General features: G+C 37.9%; 2 protein-coding genes across 15 annotated transcripts in view; both read left to right on the plus strand.

Annotated features, from left to right (window-relative positions):
- LOC135627742 (uncharacterized) overlaps positions 1-21,793 on the plus strand; it is a 38,222-nt gene extending 16,429 nt beyond the window's left edge. The window contains exons 2-13 of one of the 14 annotated variants that reach the window (XR_010492692.1): positions 12,899-12,939; positions 13,674-13,806; positions 14,818-14,956; positions 15,105-15,682; positions 16,423-16,759; positions 17,036-17,297; positions 17,541-17,633; positions 17,945-18,403; positions 18,846-19,133; positions 19,401-19,469; positions 19,558-19,610; positions 21,527-21,793. Coding sequence is in view for 12 of the 14 variants with exons in the window: in XM_065133973.1 (XP_064990045.1) it covers positions 12,899-12,939; positions 13,674-13,806; positions 14,818-14,956; positions 15,105-15,682; positions 16,423-16,759; positions 17,036-17,297; positions 17,541-17,633; positions 17,945-18,403; positions 18,846-19,190 (2,387 nt within the window). In the remaining 2 variants the exon portion in view is untranslated. Of the gene's footprint in view, positions 1-12,898; positions 12,940-13,673; positions 13,807-14,817; positions 14,957-15,104; positions 15,683-16,422; positions 16,760-17,035; positions 17,298-17,540; positions 17,634-17,944; positions 18,404-18,845; positions 19,347-19,400; positions 19,470-19,557; positions 19,657-21,526 lie in introns of those variants that run through there. The other 13 variants (XR_010492691.1, XM_065134005.1, XM_065133973.1 and 10 more) reach the window with 13 other exon arrangements.
- Positions 21,794-22,802: 1,009 nt separating this feature from the next.
- LOC135638763 (uncharacterized) lies at positions 22,803-23,204 on the plus strand. Its single transcript, XM_065152116.1, has one exon. It carries the CDS (start codon positions 22,803-22,805, stop codon positions 23,202-23,204), a length of 402 nt encoding a protein of 133 aa, XP_065008188.1.
- The last annotated feature ends 349 nt before the right edge of the window (positions 23,205-23,553 follow it).

The following is a 23,553-nucleotide window of genomic DNA, read 5'->3' on the forward strand; positions in this document are numbered from 1 at the left end:
TCGACATCCAGCAGAATCCACTATAACACTGTGGATGATGAAGCGTTCAGTGATGAAGAAGAAATACGAAGCCACACAATAGCTGTCAATATTCAATTATCAAGTAGTAGTGAAGATGAAGCAGAGGAACTACGCGAAGGCCTGAATTCCTATTTTCAAGATACCCATATCTCAGAAAAAGAAGTAGAGATGTCGTATCCTCGAAAGCCTCAGAGGGAATTAATTGCAGCAGGACTGGAAGAAGAACTAGTAATGGAATACCCCCAATTAGCAAAATTATCTCATCAGGTATATTCATCATCTGTTGTGTCAAATTACAGGCCACCGGCGGACTCAACCATGGGACCAGTAAATTACCCTCCGGCTGTGAATATAGAATCCACAAGCCAAAGGCCAGAATATGAAGGGCATTCAAGACAACCAAGGTTCAAGGCAAAGAACTTTTCAGAAGCCTGGAACCTCCCTTCAGCCTTTCAGCAGCAGGGAGCAATATTTATAATCCCATCCCAACTGGGAATGTTTGATGAAGTATTTATGAGGTGGGAATCAATAACGAAGAACTTGGTATCTTCACAAGGATTTACAGATCCTCTAGCAAAAATGGAGTTTATTGAAAATTTGCTCGGGGAAGCTGAAAAATTGGCATGGATCCAATGGCGAATGGCTTATCCAGAAGAATACCAATTACTTCTAGCCAATGGAGACGGAACGGGAGGAACACAAAATATCCTCTCACAACTAAGGACGATCTTCATACTAGAAGATCCATTTCAGGGATCCACAACAGCGCAAGAAGAAGCCTACAGAGACCTTGAAAGGTTATCCTATACTAACCTCAAACATATTATTCAATTCTTAAATGATTATATGAGGTTAGCATCCAAAACAGGAAGGATGTTCTTAGGCCCTGAATTATCTGAAAAGCTATGGTCCAAAATGCCAGGGGAGCTAGGAAAAAGAATCAAAGAGGCATTTGAAGCAAAGTATAGGGGAAACACTATAGGAGTGATCCCGAGAATACTCTTCTCCTACAAATACTTAGAAGCTGAATGCAAAGATGCTGCATTTAGAAGAGCATTAAAGGACCTGTCCTTTTGCAGTGAAATTCCTATCCCAGGATACTACAACAAACCTGAAAGAAAATATGGGGTAAGAAGATCAACGACCTATAAAGGTAAACCTCACTCATCCCACGCAAGGATTGAGAAGAGAAAGCACTTGATAAGAAATAAGAAATGTAAGTGCTACCTTTATGGAGAAGAAGGGCATTTTGCAAGAGAGTGCCCCAATGACCGAAAGAATATTAAAAGAGTTGCTATATTTGAACAGTTGGATATTCCAGATGAATACGAAATACTATCTGTACAAGAAGGAGAAAACCAAAGCGACGCAATTTATTCAATTTCTGAAGGAGAGGACATAGAAGACCTACAGCATGATATTCACTCCTTCACCCATAAAATTTTCGCTTTAATAGAAGATAGTAGAACTTGGTGGATAGGACCTGAAACAGGATACAGAGCAAGAATACAAGTTTCCCAAGAACAAGCTGAATGCAGACACATATGGGAAATCAACACAGAACTACCGCCAGGATTGGAAGAGTGCAAATGCTGCAAGAGAACGTCGCAAAGAAGGCATAGGAGACATTGTCCCTTATGCAAGATCACTTCGTGTGGAATGTGTAGCATATATTACTTGGACAAAAGAACCCCCGTCATGATGGAGGAACCCCCAAGGTATGAACCTAGAAACTTGCTTCAAACACAACAAGACTTTATCAATCATTGCGAAGCAGAAATAAGGAGGCTCAAAATGGCGATTGAATTTGAACGACAAAAGGCCAAGGAGCTGGAAGAAATGCATATTCAATCTATAGCCATAGCTCAGGAAAACCTCCGTTTACAAAACGAGGTGGTAGAGCTAAAGGAAAAATATGACAAATTGGAAGGGGAAGTACTGGAAGTAGATCGGTTAAGGCTAGAGAAGGCCGATCTCCTGAAAGAAATACAAAGGCTTGGAAAAAGAAGAACTGAAGAAAGCGAAGAAGAAGAGAATGAAGAGGCCCTTGTTCTCTTGGAGGAAGAAACTCAGAAAATCGTCTCTATGGAAACAAAGGAAACGGGAGGATCAAGAAGATCTAAGAATATGCTCTTCAACTTAAAGGTACATATGGAAATTCTGAATATTCCCCCTTTTGAAGTTAATGCTATACTAGATACAGGTGCTACCACTTGTTGCATAGACGAGAAGGCTGTACCAAAAGCTGCAATAGAAGAAAACTATATCCAAATCCAGGAGGCAGTATTTTACTCTGCAGAAGCCCAGCAAATCAATGAAGATATAAGGGCCAAGTTTGGAAGCCTACTAGACCAGTTAAAAGCCCAAGGTTATATTGGAGAAGATCCCCTCAAACATTGGAAAAAGAATAAGATAACCTGCAAGTTGGAAATTAAGAATCAAGACTTCGTGGTGGAAGACAAACCCCTTAGACATTTAACACCACAAGCAAAGGAAGCTTTCTCCAAGCATGTAAAAGCACTACTAGAAATAGGGGTTATCAGACCAAGCAAAAGTAAGCACCGTACTACTGCTATAATTGTTAATTCAGGAACCACGGTGGACCCCATAACAGGAGCTGAAAGAAAGGGGAAGGAAAGGATGGTTTTTAATTACAAAAGGCTCAACGACATCACCGAAAAGGATCAATACAGCCTTCCTGGTATCAATACCATCCTTAAAAAGGTCAGCAATAGCAAAATTTACTCAAAGTTTGATCTAAAATCGGGCTTTCACCAAGTCGCCATGCACCCTGATTCCATTGAATGGACTGCATTCTGGGTTCCTGAAGGACTGTATGAATGGCTTGCAATGCCATTTGGTCTCAAAAATGCCCCTGCTGTATTCCAAAGAAAAATGGATAGCTGCTTCAAAGGTACTGAACAATTCATTGCAGTATACATTGATGATATCCTTGTCTTCTCAGAGAACGAAAAGGAGCATGGGCAACACCTCACTAAAATGTTAGAAATATGCCAAGAAAACGGCCTTGTCTTAAGCCCAACGAAGATGAAAATTGCAGTAAGAGAAATTGAATTTCTTGGAGCAGTCTTGGGGAACTCCAAAATCAAGTTACAACCCCATATTATTAAAAGAATCACAGAGTATCAGGAAGAAGACCTTACTACCAAGAAAGGCCTCAGATCATGGCTGGGAATTCTAAACTATGCAAGAAGCTATGTACCCAACCTGGGCAGGCTTCTAGGCTCGTTATATTCAAAAACAAGCCCCACTGGCGAGAAAAGGCTGAATGAGCAAGATTGGAAACTAATCAGGAAGATTAAGAGCCTGGTACAAAATCTCCCTGATCTAGAGGTACCTCCTGAAGACTGTTTTATAATACTTGAAACGGACGGATGCATGGAAGGATGGGGAGGTATTTGTAAATGGAAAAAACAAAAATACGACCCCAGAAACACTGAAAAGGTATGTGCCTACGCCAGCGGAAAGTACAATCCGATCAAGTCCACTATAGACGCTGAAATGCATGCAGTCATGAAAACTCTGGAGGCATTGAAGATTTACTTTCTTGATAAAAAGGAAATTATCATCAGAACTGACTGTCAAGCAATAATAAGCTTCTTCAACAAATCCACTCAGAACAAACCATCTAGAGTCCGATGGATGTCCTTTGTAGACTACATCACTGGAAGTGGCGTGAAAGTCAAATTTGAGCACATCGAAGGAGATAGTAACATTCTAGCCGACTCTTTATCCCGACTAATGAATATTTTGGTTGCAGGATGGCCGAACGAATCATTACTCCTTCTCCTAGAAGCCACTCAAGAAGTTCAAGCCAAACCAAACCCCAAGGCCGCTGCACGCCTGAATCAACTAATAAACCAGGTGACCTCCTCTTGCAATACCAACAAGAAATGGATAAGCTCAGAATCAAGACACGTGAAGGACTCTCATTTGACGAAATGGGACTATCTGAAAGAAGACTCGGAGCAATTCAAAAGGAAGCCTCCCGACAAGCATGTGAAGCATTACAACAATTCATAGACATCCACCTAATCAAGACTGAAGAGTATCAAAGAAGGAGCGGTGGAAAAGACAACTGGTATAGGGACTGGTTACCAGTTGTTCTCCAGCAGCAACAACAACTGGAGAAGGCTCTATCTCTAGCAAAAGATGTCTCACAAAGGACAACTAGCTTTAGCCTTTAGAGGTAGGACCTGCAACAACTGGAGCATCTACTTTTCTTAGCCGCCAAGTAAAAACAAGTTGCGTGGGGTAGAGCATCTGCTTTTCTTAGCTGTCAAGAAAAACGAGTTGAGCCTCGGGGAGCCACTCGTAGTGCAATCAATAATTGTACCAAGGAATATGCTTTCCTTCAGCAGGAAGCTTAGTAGATATATCAGATGAAGGGATAAGAATGCGATGGGGCCCAATGAGTACCCGGTTCTATCCTCTTTTCTCTATATATCCTCTAGCTCAGACTCTTGCAAGACATCGGTCGAAAAACCAGAGTCTTACTTGAGAAGAAGTCTAAGTCCAATCCTTTGTAAGCATTTTAAGCTTTCTATAGTTCTTTGTGCTTATCATTTCTTACAAACTTTTGGTAGCTTCCGCTTTCTTTTGGTATCAGAGCTTGTTTAGGACTATGTTTTCAGTTGTGTAGTTTGCATGTAATTAGGGTTAGGATTAAGGGATAATTCTATATCCTGGTTAGGGGCCAATTGGGCCCGAATATGACTTGGTTTGGGCCGGATTTGAAGCCCAACCAATGATCGGTAAAGTTCGGGCGGTGGAACCGCTGGACTGGGCAGTAGCACCGCCCAGAACCCGAGGATCGGGCGGTGGTACCGCTAGACTAGGCAGTAGCATCGCCCAGCACCCGAGAGGTCGGGCGGTGGCACCGCCAGTACACTGTCAGTGTCAGACACTGACAGGCGGTGGCACCGCCAGCATCGGGAATCTAAGAGAATTGTAAAAGGTTGTAAGTGGGGTATTTGTCCTACCCCTTCAAAGTTATTTGCTAGTGGAAGTTGGGAGCCTCTTCGAAGAAGGCTTCGCAAGTGGATGTAGGTCATTTTGACCGAATCACTTTAAATTTGTGTGTTCCTTGAATGTGTGAGTTCTTACTTTCCTGAAATTGTTATTTACACTACTGCTAGCTTTCTGTTTTCATTTACTCAAGTTACTATCGAACCGAAATCTCCTCGTATTTACAAATTCGTTATCAAACTTATGAGTTTTTATCTGTTGCACTAATTTATACCCCCCCCCCCCCCTCTTAAGTGCCGCTCCGATCCTAACAAGTCATTCTAGGTTGCCTAACCCATATACCATTGCTAAATGTGCACCTTAGTCTTTTCAGTAGATTTATATTGATGGTGTTAAATCGATCAACTTGAATTGTTTCTTCATCAGGCAAGACACAAATATCATGGGCAAGTATTAATCGAGTAATTAACCCTCCATATGGTAAGATAGTGTCTTTAGCTATTATATCCTGCATGTGTTGCCGGATTAAGTATCCAAAACAATTATGTTGTTCGGTCATAATCCAATATATGGTGCTTAGTTCTATTTGACTCATTTCATAAAGATGAAATTGCTTGGGAAGTAGTATGCTAGTCATGATGTGGAATTTTAGAGTTAAAGGGTAGTAAGTGCTCGTAACTTTTGGGTATCATGCCTAGGTTTGGATTTTCAAAAATAGTTTCTAAGGCTTCGGAGCAAGTTGTTCGGATTACATTAACATCCCATTTATTTCTGAAGTAGCCCCTATCCTTTTCAGTAATTAAAATTAGTTCACAAATAGTACTTTTAAAGATTTGAATTTGTGTTCCTAAAAGGTAGGTACTTTGGCTATCGTTATCCACACATAAGTTTGCATAAAATAGCCTAACTAACCTAGGATAAATTGGTTTATTGATTTGTAGGAGAGGTAAGACATCTAAATATGCAAACCATCTAATGGGTTTTAGGTTTCCAAGTTCATCTAGATCAACATGTTTGCCCTTATGTATAGTTCTTGTTTCGAAATTTGAAAATCTAAGAGCTACTTCATTAGATCTAAAAAGGTTTTGGTCATATGAATCTCCTTTCACCCTCTTCCCTTTTGTTCTTGTTGATCTCTTAGGTGTCATTATTTAAACAAGATGATAGATCAAGAATATGAAACTGTGAAGAGTAGGCAAAATAATGAGAAGAGGAAGGAAATATTTCAGATTTTATCTTATGGAGAATTTCTTGGAAGATAGAGAGCTTGAACCGACAAGAATCCCTCTCTTAGGCTTTTAAAGGTTAGAACGAGGGTTAGAGAGGTTTAGACAGTACTGTGGGAGTTCTATGGAGAGTTCTCACGGGTTGGGGGCGGTTCCACCGTCGACCCTAACCCCTTCTCTTATAAGGGAGTTCTCGGTCGGTGCCATCGCCAATCCGAGCGGTGACACCGCTTAGCGACCGAGCGCTCAGGCAGTGCTACCGTCGGTTCTTGCGATGCTATCGCTAGCGTCCCAAAGGAGAAAGAAAAAAAATTCTTTCCTACCCCTTTTTGTTTTTTAGAGGTGTTTGGTTCAAGATAGGATAGGATCTTGGATTGCGTTTTAAGATGTCATTTGGAATCGAAAGAGAAGGAAGAAATCAAATCCACGAAAAAACGAAAAGAGGATGAAAAACTCTTTGGAAAATACATTCAATCAAGCTTATTCTCAGGGACAATTTAACATGCCTAGTTCCCTTCTAATGAGGTCAAATTGGTTTTTATCTAAGGCTTTTGTAAAAATATCTGTTAATTGATGCTTTTTGTCAATAAACTCTAGAATAACATTATTGTTAAAGACATGATCGCGTATGAAATGATGCCTAACGTCGATATGCTTAGTTCTAGAGTGTTGAATTGGATTTTTGGTAAGACAAATGACACTTGTATTATCACATTTTATGGGTATGTTTTTCAAGTAAATTCCATAGTCTTCCAATGTATTCTTCATCCAAACAACTTTTGCACAGCATGCACTCGTAGTAATGTATTCGGCTTCCGTCGTAGATAGTGCAACTGAATTTTGTTTCTTGGAAGTCCAAGAAACAAGTCAATGTCCTAAAAATTGGCATGTTCCGGATGTGCTTTTTCTATCTATTCTACATCCGTCAAAATCGGCATCTGCATAAGCTATTAGATTGAATTTGTCGGATTTCGGATACCACAATCATAAATTGGGAGTTCTTTTAAGATGTCGAAAAATTCTTTTAACACTTTTAAGATGAGATAATTTCGGATTGGATTGAAACATAGTGCAAAGTCCTACACTAAACATGATATCCGGTCTAGTCGCGGTGTGGTAAAGTAGACTACCTATCATTCCCTTATACGTTTTTTGATTAAAGTTTTCATTCATTTTCATCCATATCTAATTTAGTGGAGGTACTCATAGGAGTATTTATCGCTTTTGAACCATCCATGTTAAAAAGTTTTAGCAATTCTAATTTATATTTAGATTGATTAAGGAATATACCATCACTAAGTTGTTTAATTTGTAATCATAAAAAGAAGGTTAATTCACCCATTAGACTCATTTCAAATTCATGACTCATACATTTGACAAATGATTCACATAGTGATTCATCCGAAGAGCCAAAAATGATATCGTCAATATAAATTTGAACAATAAGAAAATTATTTTCAAAATATTCTAGGAGCTTGTTTTAAGCCATAGAGAGCCTTAGTCAATTTAAATACATGATTAGGTAGAAAAGAATTTTTAAGTCCGGGAGGTTGTTCAACATACACTTCTTCGGAAATAAAACCATTCAAGAGAGCACTTTTGACATCTATTTCAAATAGTTTAAAATCATTACTACGAGCATAGGCAAGGAGCATTCTAATGGCTTCTAATCTTGTCACAGGAGCGAAGGTCTCTTCGTGGTCGATACCTTCTTTTTGGTTGAAACCTTTGGCCACTAGTCTAGCCTTGTTTCTAACCATGATACCGCATTCGTCTTGCTTGTTTCTAAAGACCCATTTAGAACCAATGACTAAATGGTCACTAGGTCTAGGAACAAGCTTCCATACTTCATTCCTCTCAAATTGGTTCAATTCCTCTTGCATTGCAATAACCCATGAATCATCTTTCAATGCTTCGTCAATTCATTTAGGTTCAATTTGAGAAAGGAAGGCGGTGTTAGCACAAAAATTCTTGAAGGAAGAACGAGTTTGAATCGCTTTTGATGTATCTCCTAGAATTAGCTCCTTTGGATGAGCATCCACATACTTCCATTCCTTAGGTAAGGAAGAAGATGCATCCAAGTTGCTATTTTGAGGAGGGGGTTCATTTAAATTCAAATTTTTAAAACCAAGATCATCATCAAAATCATTTTTATTTAATTCGAAAATTTTCATTGAAAACTACATGAATAGACTCTTCTATAACTAAGGTTCTTTTGTTAAAAATACGAAAAGCCTTAGAAACGGAAGAGTGACCAAGAAAGGTGCCTTCATCGGATTTGACATCAAATTTTCCTAAAGCATCATTTTCATTCAAAATAAAGCATTTGCAACCGAAAACTTTAAAATAAGAAACATTTGGTTTTTGTTATTCCATAATTCATAGGGAGCTTTTGATAGAGACGGTCTTATTAGAACCCTATTCATGATGTAGCAAGCCGTATTAACGGCTTCGGCCCAAAAATACTTTGGTAGACTATGTTCATTCAACATAGTTCTTGTCATTTCTTGTAGGTTTTTGTTTTTTCTTTTAACTAATCCATTTTGTTGAGGATTTCTTGGAGTGGAGAAGTTGTGGTTATATCCATTAGATTCACAAAAACTTTGGAAGTCATGGTTTTGAAATTCGCCACCGTGATCACTCTGAATTGAAGAAATCATGAAGCCTTTTTCGTTTTGAGTTAGTTTACAAAATTTAGAAAAACATTTGAAACAATCACTTTTGTGAGCCAAGAAATAGGTCCAAGTGTATCGAGTATAGTCATCCACAATTACAAAGACATATTTGCTTCCTCTTAGACTTGTCGTGTCAATTGGTCCAAATAAGTCTAAGTAGATTAATTGTAATGGTCTTGTGGTGCTAATTTTATTTTTTGGTTTGAAACTAGTTTTTATTTGTTTACCTAGTTGACACGCATCGCATACTTTGTCCTTAACAAATTTCATATTGGGAATCCCTCGTACTAATTCTCTAGATGAGATCTTAGATATTAGTTTCATACTTGCATGGCCTAATCTCCTATGCCAAAGCCAAACATCATCATTTAAAGCGGAGAGGCATATTTCATTATTTTGTTCATATAGGTTGATGGTGTAGACATTATTTTGTTTCAAAGCAATCATTGGCATGTTATTGTTTGGTTTTTCAATAATGCACACATTAGATTCAAATCTAACGAGATAACCTTTATCGCATATTTGACTAATACTTAAATGATTATGTTTTAATCCATCAACTAGTAATACATCATCAATAGAAAAACTTAATTTGTTACCTATGGTTCCCTTGTCAATGATTTTGCCTTTGTTGTTGTCTTCGAAGGTGACGTACCCTTCTTCTTTGCTAGTGAGCATAGAGAAATGAGATGGATCTCCAGTAATGTGTCTTGAGCATCCACTATCGAGATACCATCTCTTACTCTTAGCTTGTGCGTTTGTCTACAAAAGAGGATGGTTTTTAGGTACCCATTTGATTTTGGGTGCCTCAAGAATTGATCTACCAATTTGGTTATTCAGTATTGAACTATTTATAGTTCCTTTAGGAACCCATATTAATTTATGTGGACTAATTTTCCTAAATGGGCATTTGTAAGCAACATGTCCGGATTTACAACAAAAGTTGATTTTCAAACAAGGTGAAACATATAATGTGGGTCCTTTAATGAAAGTGGTAGGATTTTGGTGAGATCCTCTCACAAAACAAATTCCACTTCTATTTGCGACGTGACTCTTATTTGTAAGGATCATGTCCAATCCCTTGCTACTGATTTATGGTCTCTTTAAGCAGTAAATTTTTATTTTTTATTGCTTCTAAATGTTCACACTTAGAGCATGGAGGTGTTTGAAGACTATCAAGCTTATTTTGTAGTAAGACATGCTCTTTATTTAAGATATTAAACTTCTTACTAATAGTTCTACACTCATCAAATAATTCGTGAAAAGCGATAGAAAGTTCATCGAAAGATAAATCTTCATTAATTAAATCACATACCTCTTCTCCTAAAGCCATTAGCGCGAAGTTTGCCTTCTCTTTATTGCTAGCTTCTTCACTTTCGGAATCACTTGAATCGTCCCAAGTCACTTTTAGAGCTTTCTTCTTCTTTGGTTGCTTCTTCTTGGCTTGGGGGCATTCATTTTTGAAATGCCCCGGCTTCTTGCATTCGTAGCATATCACTTGGTCCTTTTTATGTTCAAGTCTGTTTTTAGTGTTATTTTTAAATTTGTTCTTTCTTATAAATTTTTAAAATTTTTGAGTTAAAAGTGAAATGTCATTGTCACTGCCCTCATCACTTGATGTTCCTTTCAAGTGGTCTTCTTGTGATGTGAGCGTCATATCCTTCCTGTTCTTTGGAAGGGGGTTCTCGAGCTTCTCATGAGCATGACACGTCATTTCGTAGGTCACTAGAGACCCAATAAGTTCTTCAAGAGGAAATGTTTTAAGGTCCATGGTCTCTTAAATGGCCGTAACTTTTGGATCCCAACTTTTAGGAATGGATCTTAAGATTTTAGTTACAAGTTCAAAGATAGAAAAATCTTTACCAAGAGCTTTGAGTCCATTGATGATATCCGTGAAATGGGTGTACATGTCTCCGATGGACTCACTTGGTTTCATTCGGAAAAATTCATAAGAGTGCATAAGAATGTTGATTTTGGATTCTTTCACTCGGCTAGTGCCTTCATGAGTGACCTCAAGAGTTCTCCAAATATCAAAAGCAGAATCATAAACTGAAACGCAATTAAATTCATTTTTGTATAATGCACAAAACAGGGCATTCATAGCCTTTGCGTTTAAAGCAAAAACCTTCTTCTCCAATTTATCCCATTCGCTCATCGGAAGAGAAGATTTTTGAAATCCATTTTTGACAATAGTCCAAAGCTCGAAATCCATGGAAATGAGGAAGATCCTCATACGAGTTTTCCAATACGTGTAATCCGACCCATTAAACATAGGTGGACGTGTAATAGAATGACCCTCATGCATGCCGGAGTAAGCCATCTCTCTTGGGTATTAAACCAAATATGAGAGTGAGCCTAGCTTTGATACCAATTGTTAGGATCGGAGCGGCACTAAAAGGGGGGCGGGGTGAATTAGTGCAGTGGATTAAAACTTGTAAGTTTGAAAATGAATTCATAAATGCGATGAGATTTCGATTCGACGGTAACTTGAGTAAAGTGAGAAGATAAAAACGAAAGCTTGCTGTAGTGTAAATAACAATTTCAGAAAGGTAAGTACTCACACATTCAAGGAACTGACCAATTTAAAGTGGTTCGGTCAAATGACCTACATCCACTTGCGAAGCCTTCTTCGATGAGGCTCCCAACTTCCACTAGCAAATCACTTTGAAGGGGAAGGACAAATACCCCACTTACAACCTTTTACAAGTGTTTCACACTCCTACAAATTTTTAAAAAAAGGAAGGAGGTGAACACTTAAGCAATTGAAAACAAGGCTTGCTAAAGACTTTGCTAAGGCTTTTATCTCAATCTATTGCTTCTCAAAAAGTTGTATTTTCTGCTGAGAATTAAGGGGTATTTATAAGCCCTAAGAGGATTCAAATTTGGGCTCCAAATTTGAATTACCTTTGGGTTTCCCAATGCTGGCGGTGCCACTGCCTGTCAGTGGCGGTGCCACTGTCTGTCAGTGTATGACAGACAGTGTACTGGCGGTGCCACCGCCCGACCTTTTGGGTTACTGGTTGGGCTTCAAATCTGGCCCAAACCAGGTCATATTCGGGCCCAATTGACCCCTAACCAGGATATAGGATTATCCCTTAATCCTAATCCTAATTACATGCAAACTACGCAACTAAAAACATAGTCCTAAGCAAGTTTTTAATTGGCAAACGTCGAGTCTCCTTCCGGCGAGCTTTCCGACGATCTTCCGATACACCCTCGGATTTCTTCCGGCGGACTCCTAGTAGGCTCCCGATCTTGTGGCGAGTTCAGCGAGTAGCCGAGCCTTCTCGGTGATCTTCGCGAACCTCCGACGATCTCTTCGGCGGACTTCCGAAAACTACGACAAGTCCCCGATTTCTTCTCGGTTGGTTCCGGCAGTATCTCCGACGAATCTTCGGACTCTCGAACACCCATCGAACTTGACTCCGGTAGATTTGCTTTATGTTTTCAGGCTATCGTAGTTAATCCTGCACACTTAACTCAATAATATGGATTAGATCAACTAACCCATCAATTGATTTCATCATCAAAATCCGAGATTCAACACAATCAACTATGAACATTTTGTTTGTTTTAGGTTGCATGTACTTGGGACAATTTTGGGATGCAAATCTTTGTGATGGCTTTAGTCGAAAGAGTACTCGATGTGGTAGTACACATCAGGTCATCAATCACATTTCCACAATTTTATATTTTACTTCATGTTTTTAATAGATGTTGTGTTTGGGTTGGAAGCTGCAACCACTATTGTCGTGCATTTTGCACTTTTTATTGATCAACAGAATGACCAGGTCTTGTTCTTCCTTTGATGAATGAAGTACAGCTTTACAGTATAATGTTTTGGTTTGTTGATCACTTGCGTCTAGAAAAAATTTATCAGCTAATAACAATGAACTTTGTCCAAAAGCCTTTGCTGGTTAATGCTATGATCAAGTCACTTAATTTTTTAGTTATTTATGTATAAAATGGCTCATTTGTACCTTGCAGATCCATTTCATGAGGTGAAGAGAAGGGACAGGAAGAAAGAGGTATGTGTGGGCCATATTTTTTCTTGACCCTTAGTTTCTACTGTATATCAGGGTTTAGACATTTTTGTTTTTCTTCTTTAAACTATGTTATACTTTTTATTAGTTATTATCCATTGCATTTCTACAAAAATATGTTAAATTTGCATTCATGTAGTTATGTCACTTGTTTCTGAATTTATGTTCTTTTCTTTCTTTTGGGTCATGCTTTTGGTTGCTGCCCATAATTTCTCGTATGCGAACCCTTCCTTTGAAGATTTATGATGGTCCCTTATCATTTTGTCATGATGTCCATGTTTTGATTTCTATTGCATTTATATAAATTAGGCTTAAAGAGACAGGAGATCCTGTATGGTAGAATGCTGGAAATACAACTGGCCGGAGTAGTGAATGGTGGAAAAATGACACAAACTCTAGCTATGGCTGGCCATTTGTTGTTGAACACTCTGATTTTAAATGTCAAACTGTTTATGAATTTTTTATTCTGGCAACTTTATGTCGTATGCATTGGATGCTTTTGCGATGAATTTTGTTTCAGTTCTTTTAAATAGCTTGCATTCCATATTTCTATGACTTTGCCTTCATATCTTGATATTATCTGTTACAGCAATCATATGCCTATAATCTGTTGAAATTACATTAATTGATTTAAGCATATTATGTATAATATTTTATTTACATCACGAGTGATCTTGCTTTAAATATTTTTTTGGTACTCATTAAAACATCCTCCATAGGCTCAGCACACAGGTTACAGAGGTTTCGCTGATACTAGAAAGCAAGTGGAGCAGAACATACCATCGGGAAAACTATATAGATTGTGGAATCAAAATTCTCATAGAGGAGGGTTTACTCGGAATTTGGTTCCTGGTAAATGCATAGTGATCTCAGGTTTTCTTATCGATTTTTTGCTATAAAGAAAGTAAGAATATTGTTGTAGGTACTCCGAGAAAGATCAATACCAACAAAATCAAGTAGATGGTATATGAGTTCCCTCTTGTTTCTTGATTGATTTAGTCATAACAGGTAGTTGTTTCTGTTGTTCACCAATTGTTTGCTGTTTGGTTCTCTTTCAATTTTATGATCTTCATAAAAATTGAAATGTGACAATTAATGATCATTTTTTCATTACAGTTTATACTTTTTCTCTTTTGACATTTAAAGCAAAATTGTGCTATGCTACTTTGTGCTGTAAACACAAGTATCAGTTTAAAGGACTTAAACTACATTTTAGTTAGGTTTTTTTAAAGTGTAATATTCTTTATAGGATTCTATTTGAGTTCTGTGCTCTTCCATGTGTAATCCTGTTGCTTTGCTATCTCATGTCCACTAAATAGGACTCACATTTTATGAAGGCATTCTCGATCTTCTTCACATATTGTTGTGGTAGGTCTGTATTCTAGGGGTTATTTTACTTTTCCCCAGGCCATTTATCATGAGGTGCTTCCTTAATAAAAAAAATAGAAGATGGGTTAATGTCTTTTGGCTTAGGCTTTAGAGCAGCACCTTTTCCATGAGTCCTTTTCCAGTTTTAGCAAATAGAAAGATACTTGTACTTGATTTTTCTCCTGTTCCAATTGGTTGGTATACTTCTGTATGTGGGAGTGTGTGAATATAACCTTTGGCTATATTGATTCTGTTTGTACTTCTTATATGTTGTTTCTTGTCTTTTATTTGAAATATAATTAAGGATATTAACCAAAACAAAAATATATTATTTAGAGTATTTGATCATTTATTTGCTACTGTAGTTCACCATCATATTTTGCATCATGTCATAATTTGAGAGCTTTGAAACTTTTACTATTATATTTATTTATTCAAATCCTATATAGTGTACTGGACATCAAAAGAGAATCTCTGACGACAATATTTTACTAGATGCAGGAATCAGTCGCGAATTCCGCATCGTAAGGGACAACAGAGTGAGCCAAAATGTTAATAAGGATGCTTTGCAAGAAGAAAAGAAGCAATTAGTTCCTGGCAATGAGCAAACTATGCCAGATGTTCCAGAGAAGAGGTATAATTATCTCATCTTTGCATTTGCTTATTTAAGTTTAATTCATTTTTTGCTTTGGTATCTTGGCTTGGTAATATGTTTTGCTGTCTAACAAAACAAGATATATTATATCACTCTGGGGGTTCTCATTAATAATTTCTCCCTATAGCTCTACCAGAGTTCCCTCTGATCAAAAGCACTCTGTTTCTGCAAATTCAGACGAGTGTCTTATATCAGCATATTTTGATGAGTCCAGTCATGTACCTGATTATGTACAAGATGAAAAGTCAAGTGGTACAAAAAGTCCATCACAACAGGACAAGTGTGAAGCAATAGCATCCGTTGTACAGAATGAAACACAGACTTCAGGGTTACCAAATAGCTTTATTGGGATGTCCTCTTCATCTTCAGATCCAGTTCATGTTCCATCTCTTGATTCTGCATCAGCTGGTAAAGTGGGGGCTATTCAGCGCGAAGTTGGAGTAGTTGGCTTTCGAAGACAGACTTCTGATCATCCTGAAAATCGTTCATCTGTTTCAAATAGCTTCCTCTCAAGTTCTTTATCAGGAAAGAATATTTGTTTCTCAGTGGAATCAACTGGACATCAGGCTTACACATCTAAGAGTCATTCACTAAACCAAATTTCTCCATCAGCCGCCAATCTGTATAGCACGTCCTTAAGCATACAATCACAGGGTTTCTACCACAATAGCAGATTACACCAACAGTCTCTGAGTCAGCAGAAAGGTATTATTTCTTACCTTGTGCGCTAAAACTTAGCTGAGGTACATGTGGTTTTTGGGTGTCATATGTCTCCACTGATGTCATATGTCTCCACTGATTGCCTATGTCCTTCCATTACCATTGAGCTGTTATGTAATATATATTTTATGCACAAAAGTCTATAATAGTTTCTTATAGTGTATGCATTCTATTAATAATAGCAAAGAGTTACCATGTATGATAATTTGCATAATCTGTTTGCAGACAATTTCACTTGTTTAAGCAGAATCGTGATGTACTCTTACAATGAATTTGCTGTTTCAGTTAGTAAATTCTGTTATATTTAATATTTGCAAGATTGGTGTAATTGGCTTGGGATGATTTATATTGAGTCGGTAAGATTGGTAGGATCAGAATGACAAGATAAGAAATGGTCAAGACAATAATTAAAAACTTTATACTATATAGAACAGCAAAATATTTATTAAAAACAACTTTGGTAAAAATATGAGATAAACAAAATTATGGCAGACCTTTTGCACCAGTCATTCTAGTCAGGGGACTAAGACACGTACTAGTATAATTTACCACAGCCAAGCTTCTGGGATTTTAATGAAACAATGAAGGTGGGTTCTGGTGCAGACTTTGGGCTTAATTTTGAGTTTTTAGTATTCTCTGGTAAATACAATTTCTAACCAACTGAAAATTGAATTTTTTTTGTTATGCTGGTGTTGCTGTGTCCTGATGTGATTTGCTCTGTAAAGCTGTTCAGCCCATCATGAAGTGGAAGCCTAAAACTAGACCAAAACCCAATATTGTCAACAATGGTGTGCCTGGAATTACTTCAGCTTCTCCATCTTGTGCTGTTAGTTCTTGTGTCTCACGACCAGTGGGAAAAACCAGATCTGAGAAATTGTCACAAGATTGTAGTTTGGATAGTCAACATGTGATCATACCACAGCATCTTCTAGTGCCACAGTCAGAGTGCATGCAGCTGATATTTGGAAGTTTTGGTACTGGGTTTGACACATCCAAGGGGTTTGCCTCTGTTCCTCATCAATCAGGAAGTGCAGAGCAGTTGGATGACGAACCTTCTGACAGGTGTTTACACTTTCTCTTTAGTTTTTTGTTGTGGTTTTAGTGAGTTATTGCTGCTGGGTTTTAACTTTTAATTTAATAAGAAATGGAATATATCATACTATTTTCAGTATTTTTATAATGTAGATTCCACCAAGATCGTTAAAGAACTGGTAGAAAACTTAAGACACTTATCTCCTTGATGCTACTGAAATTCTTGGTTTGGTTTAATGTCTTGCAGCTTGCTTTCATTTATATTACAAATAGCATACTTATAAGAATTTTAAAGTTTGCTGGCAGTATGTTTGCACCAGTTCCAGTGGAAAATGTAATTTCTGCAGTTTGCAGGGACAGTCTGCATGATCAGTCTAGTACTTCGCCATGTGGCTCTTCTGTGTCAGCTGCAGAATCACAGGAGCCACCACCTGAAAATAATGGTTGTGTAAGTCCTCAAACTATTCAGACTTATGATGATATTAGATTGGTGGAGAGCAACAGCCCTCCTTTCAATACACAGGAAGAGCAGCAGCTACAAAATCCTCATAGCTTGCCAAGTTTCTCGGTGAGTCAATCATCACTTAAACTAATTTTAGGAGGATGAATTTTTTCTTGGTGTACTGCCTTAGATAAGTAACCCATGATTTTTTTAACATAGCCTTAAAGGTGAGAAGCAAGTGCTTCAGGACAAATACATTAGAAAATGGATAGTTATCTTCTGGTTGATTTACTGTTGTATAACTACATCTTTCTTCCTAAAAATCAAATGGAATATCTGAAGTTAGCAATCTCTTTCAATGTGAAACAGGCATATGACAACCAAAGTAGTTATGATGTCCCATTTTTCAAAACAGTAATGCAAGATAATGTACATGCTCAAGGTTCAACTTCATCATCAGAGGTACTTGTTGACCTGATTTTGTGACTGCCCTTTGCTGTATTTTGTTTTCCAAATACATATGCTGGCCATTTTATTTTATTTAGGAGAGACATCATTATATTTCTTGTACAAGTACTTTCAATATAGCAAAAAAAAGGAAAGCATATTATTCTTTTTTATTCACCATTTATGGTCACAATATCTGTATGCACTTCATTATTTTTATGGAATAAGCCTCATTACTTCATTTGTCCTTCCAGTAGTAATTTATTTTCATAGATTCTGTCCTATTAGCATTTTCAGACTTCGATCATGCTTTGCATTTTCTCCAGCAGGTCTTGAGTTTTCATGCCGCCTGTAGCAGTTTTTCTAGTTTGGCCATGGCACAGCAGCAACAACTTGTTCAGCAGCAGCAGCCGATTGTGCAGCTGTACCCACAAATTCATATGCCCCATTTTCCAAACTTTGTGCCTTATCGTCACATTATTTCTCCAGTTTATGTTCCACAAATGGCCATGCCAAACTATGCCAGCAACCCTGGGTATCCTCATCCCTCCACTGTGAATAGTTATGTTCTGATGCCTGGAGGAAGCCCACACATACTGGCAAGCAAGTGTGCAACCACACAGTATAAACCAATTGCTGCTGGCAACCCAACCGGGTGTGGAACCTACACCAATCCTGCTAGTTTTGCCATCAGTTTCCCTGGTGCTGTCAGTAACACAACAAGCCAAGAAGACTTGAACAGTGTCAAATACAAAGACAACAATGTCTTTGTTCCAAACCCACAGGTATAGTTTGAACTGCAGTTTGGTTATCTCTATTTACAATCTCAATTAAATTTGTATTATGTGCTTAAGAGCACTTATCTAGCATGAAGTGAAACCACCTAGTTTTGTTTAAAAGTCTATGCTTTACCATTATGCTTGTACATACTTTTGCTAGCGATCATTTCTTGACTGACTTTGGTTGATGCTAGTTTCCTTAGTGTAAATGCTTTCTGCTATTATGGAACTGGCATTTGAGGATTTATTCCATTTTGTTGGTTACTAAGAATTTCTTTTAGTTTTTGGTTCTTCTCTGAACATAGGATCCTCAACGTGTTCTCTTTCTTGTTGAAACTGGTTTAAGTCAATTGCAGCCGGAGACTTTGTTCTTGCAATTGTAATAGTTTTATACATACATTTACTTGATTCGAGATACACTATAACAGTGTCTGGTGTCTTTCTGCAGTTGGACACATCTGATAACTGGATTCTGACGTCACGAGAGCTTCCAAACTTACAGTCAGCACCATATTATAGCCTATCAGGGCAAGCACCACAATCAGCATTCTTGCCTGCCCATGCTGATCATGCTGCTTTTAATGCCACACGAAATACTTCTCATGTGCAGTACCCAGGCTTGTACCCTCAACCTCAGCCAACCTCCATGGTGAATTCACATCACTTGCTGCAGCAGCAGGTCCCACCAGCCATAGGTGGGAGTCTTGGACTCGGCATCGCATCTCCTGGGCCACAGGTTGGTAACCGTCAGCAGACCCAGCTTGGACACCTCAACTGGGCAGCCAAATTTTGAAGGAGGAAATCAGTTTGTTGTTAGGGCTGAAGTAGGTTTATCCGTTTATATATGCATAAATGCATAAGTCTTGTTTGTAATGGAAAACAAGCTTTTCACATTTTAATAACTGGACAGTTTTTCTGAATCAGTAGAGCTTTACTTGTTTTCTTTTCATTCTGGTATGGTCTAACTGGCAGCCAGATCACAAGACCTAATCAATTTGTACAGGCCATGGTGAACAAGCTTTGGTAATTAGACGACGAGACTTACCCTATCATACTTTGTGAAGCAAAGATGGTAAAGAAAATTTACTGGATTCTTGCTTTAACATTCTTTAACCTGGCATATTCTTTTATAATTGCTATCTATTCGTTCTGATCCACAGGAAAAAGTTTGCATGTGCATCAGAATCATAGTTTTTGAGTGTGTGGGTTTCAGGTCAGTTCTCTCTAGGCAGCCATTATAATGTTGGACATTTTGATATTATCTTGCCACGGCATTCTTGACATTCTTGCATCATGCCCATATATGCTTGCTAAAGAGACTGGAAGCTTGTAAATTTTCATGATTCATAAGTGGTTGATTATACTTTGCAAGCGAAATTTTCATGATTTTATTGTAGATCATATCCCATTTTCTTCCATATGGTCCTTTTGAATGGATTCTATGGCATTCTCTATTATTGGGTGTCTTATTTCTGAACATTACACAAGAACACATACGTTTTTTTATAAGTGCAAAGAATGAAAACTATATGGATAGGCTGCATCGGTGGATCTCAATGGAAGGAAGAAACAACTTTAGCTATTCAGGTAGTGTTTTTAGATTTTAGAGTAGTACTTTAAAACCATATTGAAGAGGAGAGGACTAAGTAATATGCAAGAGGTCTACAAAACACTCTATAATTTTAGAGTACAATTATATATACAGTTGCAAGTTTTCTAAATGGATAAGGATGTTATTACAAAAGGATAAATCCTCAAATAAAGGCTAACAGAGTCAATAGATTGAGTTAATTATTGGAAAATTTAATTATTATCTGCTAGTTGATATGATTTGTTTCATTTGTCATTGTGATGCATCAATTTTGCTGTGACATATGATCTATTTCATTTGTTATTATAGAGAATGAGTTCTCTCCTATGACTTATTGTGGATAACACGTTTCATTCAACATGTTAAATTCACAATGGAAGAAAGTATTATTCGTCCAATTGAATAGGGATCAAATTCAAACTAGTACATGAACATATCAATTTGCTTCTAGGTTTTTTAGTTAATGTTCTCTAATAATATGAAACACTTGACTGATGCTTTAGTATCAGAAATGATTTGATGTAAATTTGCAGCTAAATATTCATTTCTTGACCATTGTTAAGGATATCATATATGATGTATGATACACAATTTTTCTTTTTGGATACATGATACACAATTGAATAAGATGAATCTTGTTCTTAAATTTTCATGGCTAATATAATATTGTTGAAAATGGATCATCTTGATGATTTTTATTGGACTATTTTAGTTTGAGAAAATTGGTGACCATTGAAACCGATCAGAGCTAGGTTTAAAACTGACAGAGTTGCCTGCCTCATCTTAGGATCTATCTATGAGGGCTGTGAGCAAGTTGATTATCGAGGTTAGTACTAAATAATCATATTAATTAGTGAGTTGTGACCCTTAAAATCCAAACTTGGGAATGTTCGCCAATAAAAAATAGACAATTATGAACTGACTTTGAGTTAATCCATCAAGATGTTCATAGATAGCTTGGCTTCTTTGTAACCCTAGTTGGTACTTTCTTAGGCCGGGAATAAGGTTTTTAATTTATGGTACAAAGTTTGATCTTACCGACTTGGGAATATCATGAATAGCAATTTATTACAATTATGAAAACAACAAGATTAAGGAAAGGAGGAGATGTAAAGTGAATAGATACATAATCCTCTTCTCACTGTAAGACTAAAGGAGAAAAAAAAAAGGGAAAGAATGATCATGAAAACATTTACACCATCAACGAGTCAATGCTAAACTTACCTTTTTACTGTGGGTTTTTTAAGGTGAAATTTGAGAGGTAAAATGGCAGGGACATCTAGTACTTGGTCTAGGTGGAAAAAGTGAGGAGACTTGTAGTACAGGAGCAGATAGTAGCAGCATAAGCTTTCTTGTGGACTCCAATAATTGTTTGATGACAAGAAAGTCTTGAAAAATTCTTAAGAGGATGGTTTTATTTTTCTTCTTTCCAGGTGTTGTATGTTTTAATTGTCATACACTGGGGATTTTCCTACACCAGAAAGTTATGTTTTCTATCGAATATTCTAAATGTATATGAACAAGTTATGGTTATGTAGGACAGAAGAATGATGCAGATGGAGGACACAAATAAAGAGGACAGTGACAGACTTAATTAGTTTGTCCAACTAATTACTGCTGCAAAAAAAAACATATTATTTGCAAGGAGACACTGTGAGGGACAAAACATAATATGTTTGGTCCATCAAACACTTGTCAGAACTCTTCTGTGTAGTATCTGACATCAGTACATTGATGAAATTGTAATGACTGTTTGAGCTTTTTAGAGGGACAGAGATTCCTTCAAATGTGTTACCGGTGATTTCCTTACCTTGTGAGATGACAAGGAATCGATTCAGGTGGATCCACAGTGTCAAAAAGTTTGGTGACTTCAATTTTGACCTATTTTTTGCACATTTCAAGTTTGTCTTGTCCTGCAGAAGAAATTTTTTCTCCCAGGCTCTGCCAATTTCTGGATCTACTGTGACAAAAAAGAAACCACCTTAGAGTTATGATGTGATCCGACTATTCTTCTTCTTGTTCTCTCAATGAGGGTTCTCCAGGATAGCCAAAGTGAGGCTACTCCATGAACAATCTTTTTTGGGGCTTCAAACTCTGTATGCTCTTAATCCTTCAAGAACATTGTCTGATTTCATTTGATGTACAAACTACATAACCTTTGCCAAACACCAATCAGAATTCTTCAATGCAGGCACAATTTGTACTCATCCACCAGGTTAGTTCTTAGTCCTCTCATCAAATGAAGCTTACACACTTTGTTCCATAATAATAATATGCATGATTTATAATTTCAACCTTCAAAATATTCAGATTGGAAATCACAGCAGCAGCTTCACTATCTTGATCAAATTTCTTCTGCAAACATCCGCTTATAAAAAAAAGCATCAGTATGATCTGTAGCGCCGTAGCAAAAAGATGCAATTTGATTCACCATGGGAAGCCTTCGTTTCAAGACCTACTGCTTCAAAAGTAGGGGTGATGACATGGACTTTCGGCACCTCATTACTTTCCAAGTAATCAATCCTCACCCGAAGCTTTTCTTAGATTCCCCACCGGCACCATGGTCGGTCGTACGTGTCACTTCTGGATTGGTCACTCCCTCTATTCCAGCAGCCCTGGGCCATGCAACACTTTGGACCTATCTTTCCGGCCTCTGAATTGTTGGAGGCTTTAACCTCCAAGTAAAGTCTCTCTCTCTCTCTCTCTCTCTCTTATTCTCCCTCTCTATAGTTGCTTGCTTGAGGCTTTAACCTCTATAAAAGGCCACATACTCACCCTGTCTCTCCCGTGTAGAAAGATATAGAGGAGAGAGCAATGGCTAATGGTTACTACTACCAAAGCGGTCCTTACTACTACAATCCTTCTTACGCCCAATCTCCTCCCCTGCCACTCCACCTCTGCTTCTTCCTCCTCACGCTCTTCATGTTTATAGGCCTCTCATGGTACATGACCTACGAGTCGGTGTTCGAGAGCTTGTTCAACCAGATCAAGCTGCTGCTCATGGTGTCGCCGCTGCTGCTGCTTCTGGTCGTCCATTGGCTGTCGAACGACCCTCGGCGAAGGGTGTCCTTCTTTGCCCCCTTGGCGGAGAGGGACACCTTCCACCGGGACGGCGGATCCCCGTGGGGCGTCGCGCTTGCTTTGGTGCTCCTCATGTTCATGATCTCCTACCAGTCCTACTTCCACGACCGGTGGTTCCCCCTGCTAAGTCGATAATGTCGTCGTATCATCCATGGCGTGGTTGCAAGAAGAAGACGAAGAAGAAGCGGCTAGTTTTTGGAATGGTCTTTAGATACTTACTTATGTATGTCGTTCGACTAGTAAGATGATGCTGTCTATTCTGCATATGAATTAAGGCATAGTTCTTTGCCATCTTTACGACTTGTATCTACATGAATGCTGGAATTTGAGGAAGAGTTCATCTACTCGAATCATCGAAACAAGCTCCAAGTGTTCACGGATCACTACTTTTAAGATAGTATGGTAATACGGCATGATCCGAGAAACAAAGCAATATATAGCTTCATACTAAGCAGATGATCTGGTAGAGACGACAGGAGGATTT

The sequence above is a fragment of the Musa acuminata genome, chromosome BXJ1-3 (assembly GCF_036884655.1).
Source record: "Musa acuminata AAA Group cultivar baxijiao chromosome BXJ1-3, Cavendish_Baxijiao_AAA, whole genome shotgun sequence".
In the NCBI taxonomy this organism is placed as follows: Eukaryota; Viridiplantae; Streptophyta; class Magnoliopsida; order Zingiberales; family Musaceae; genus Musa; species Musa acuminata.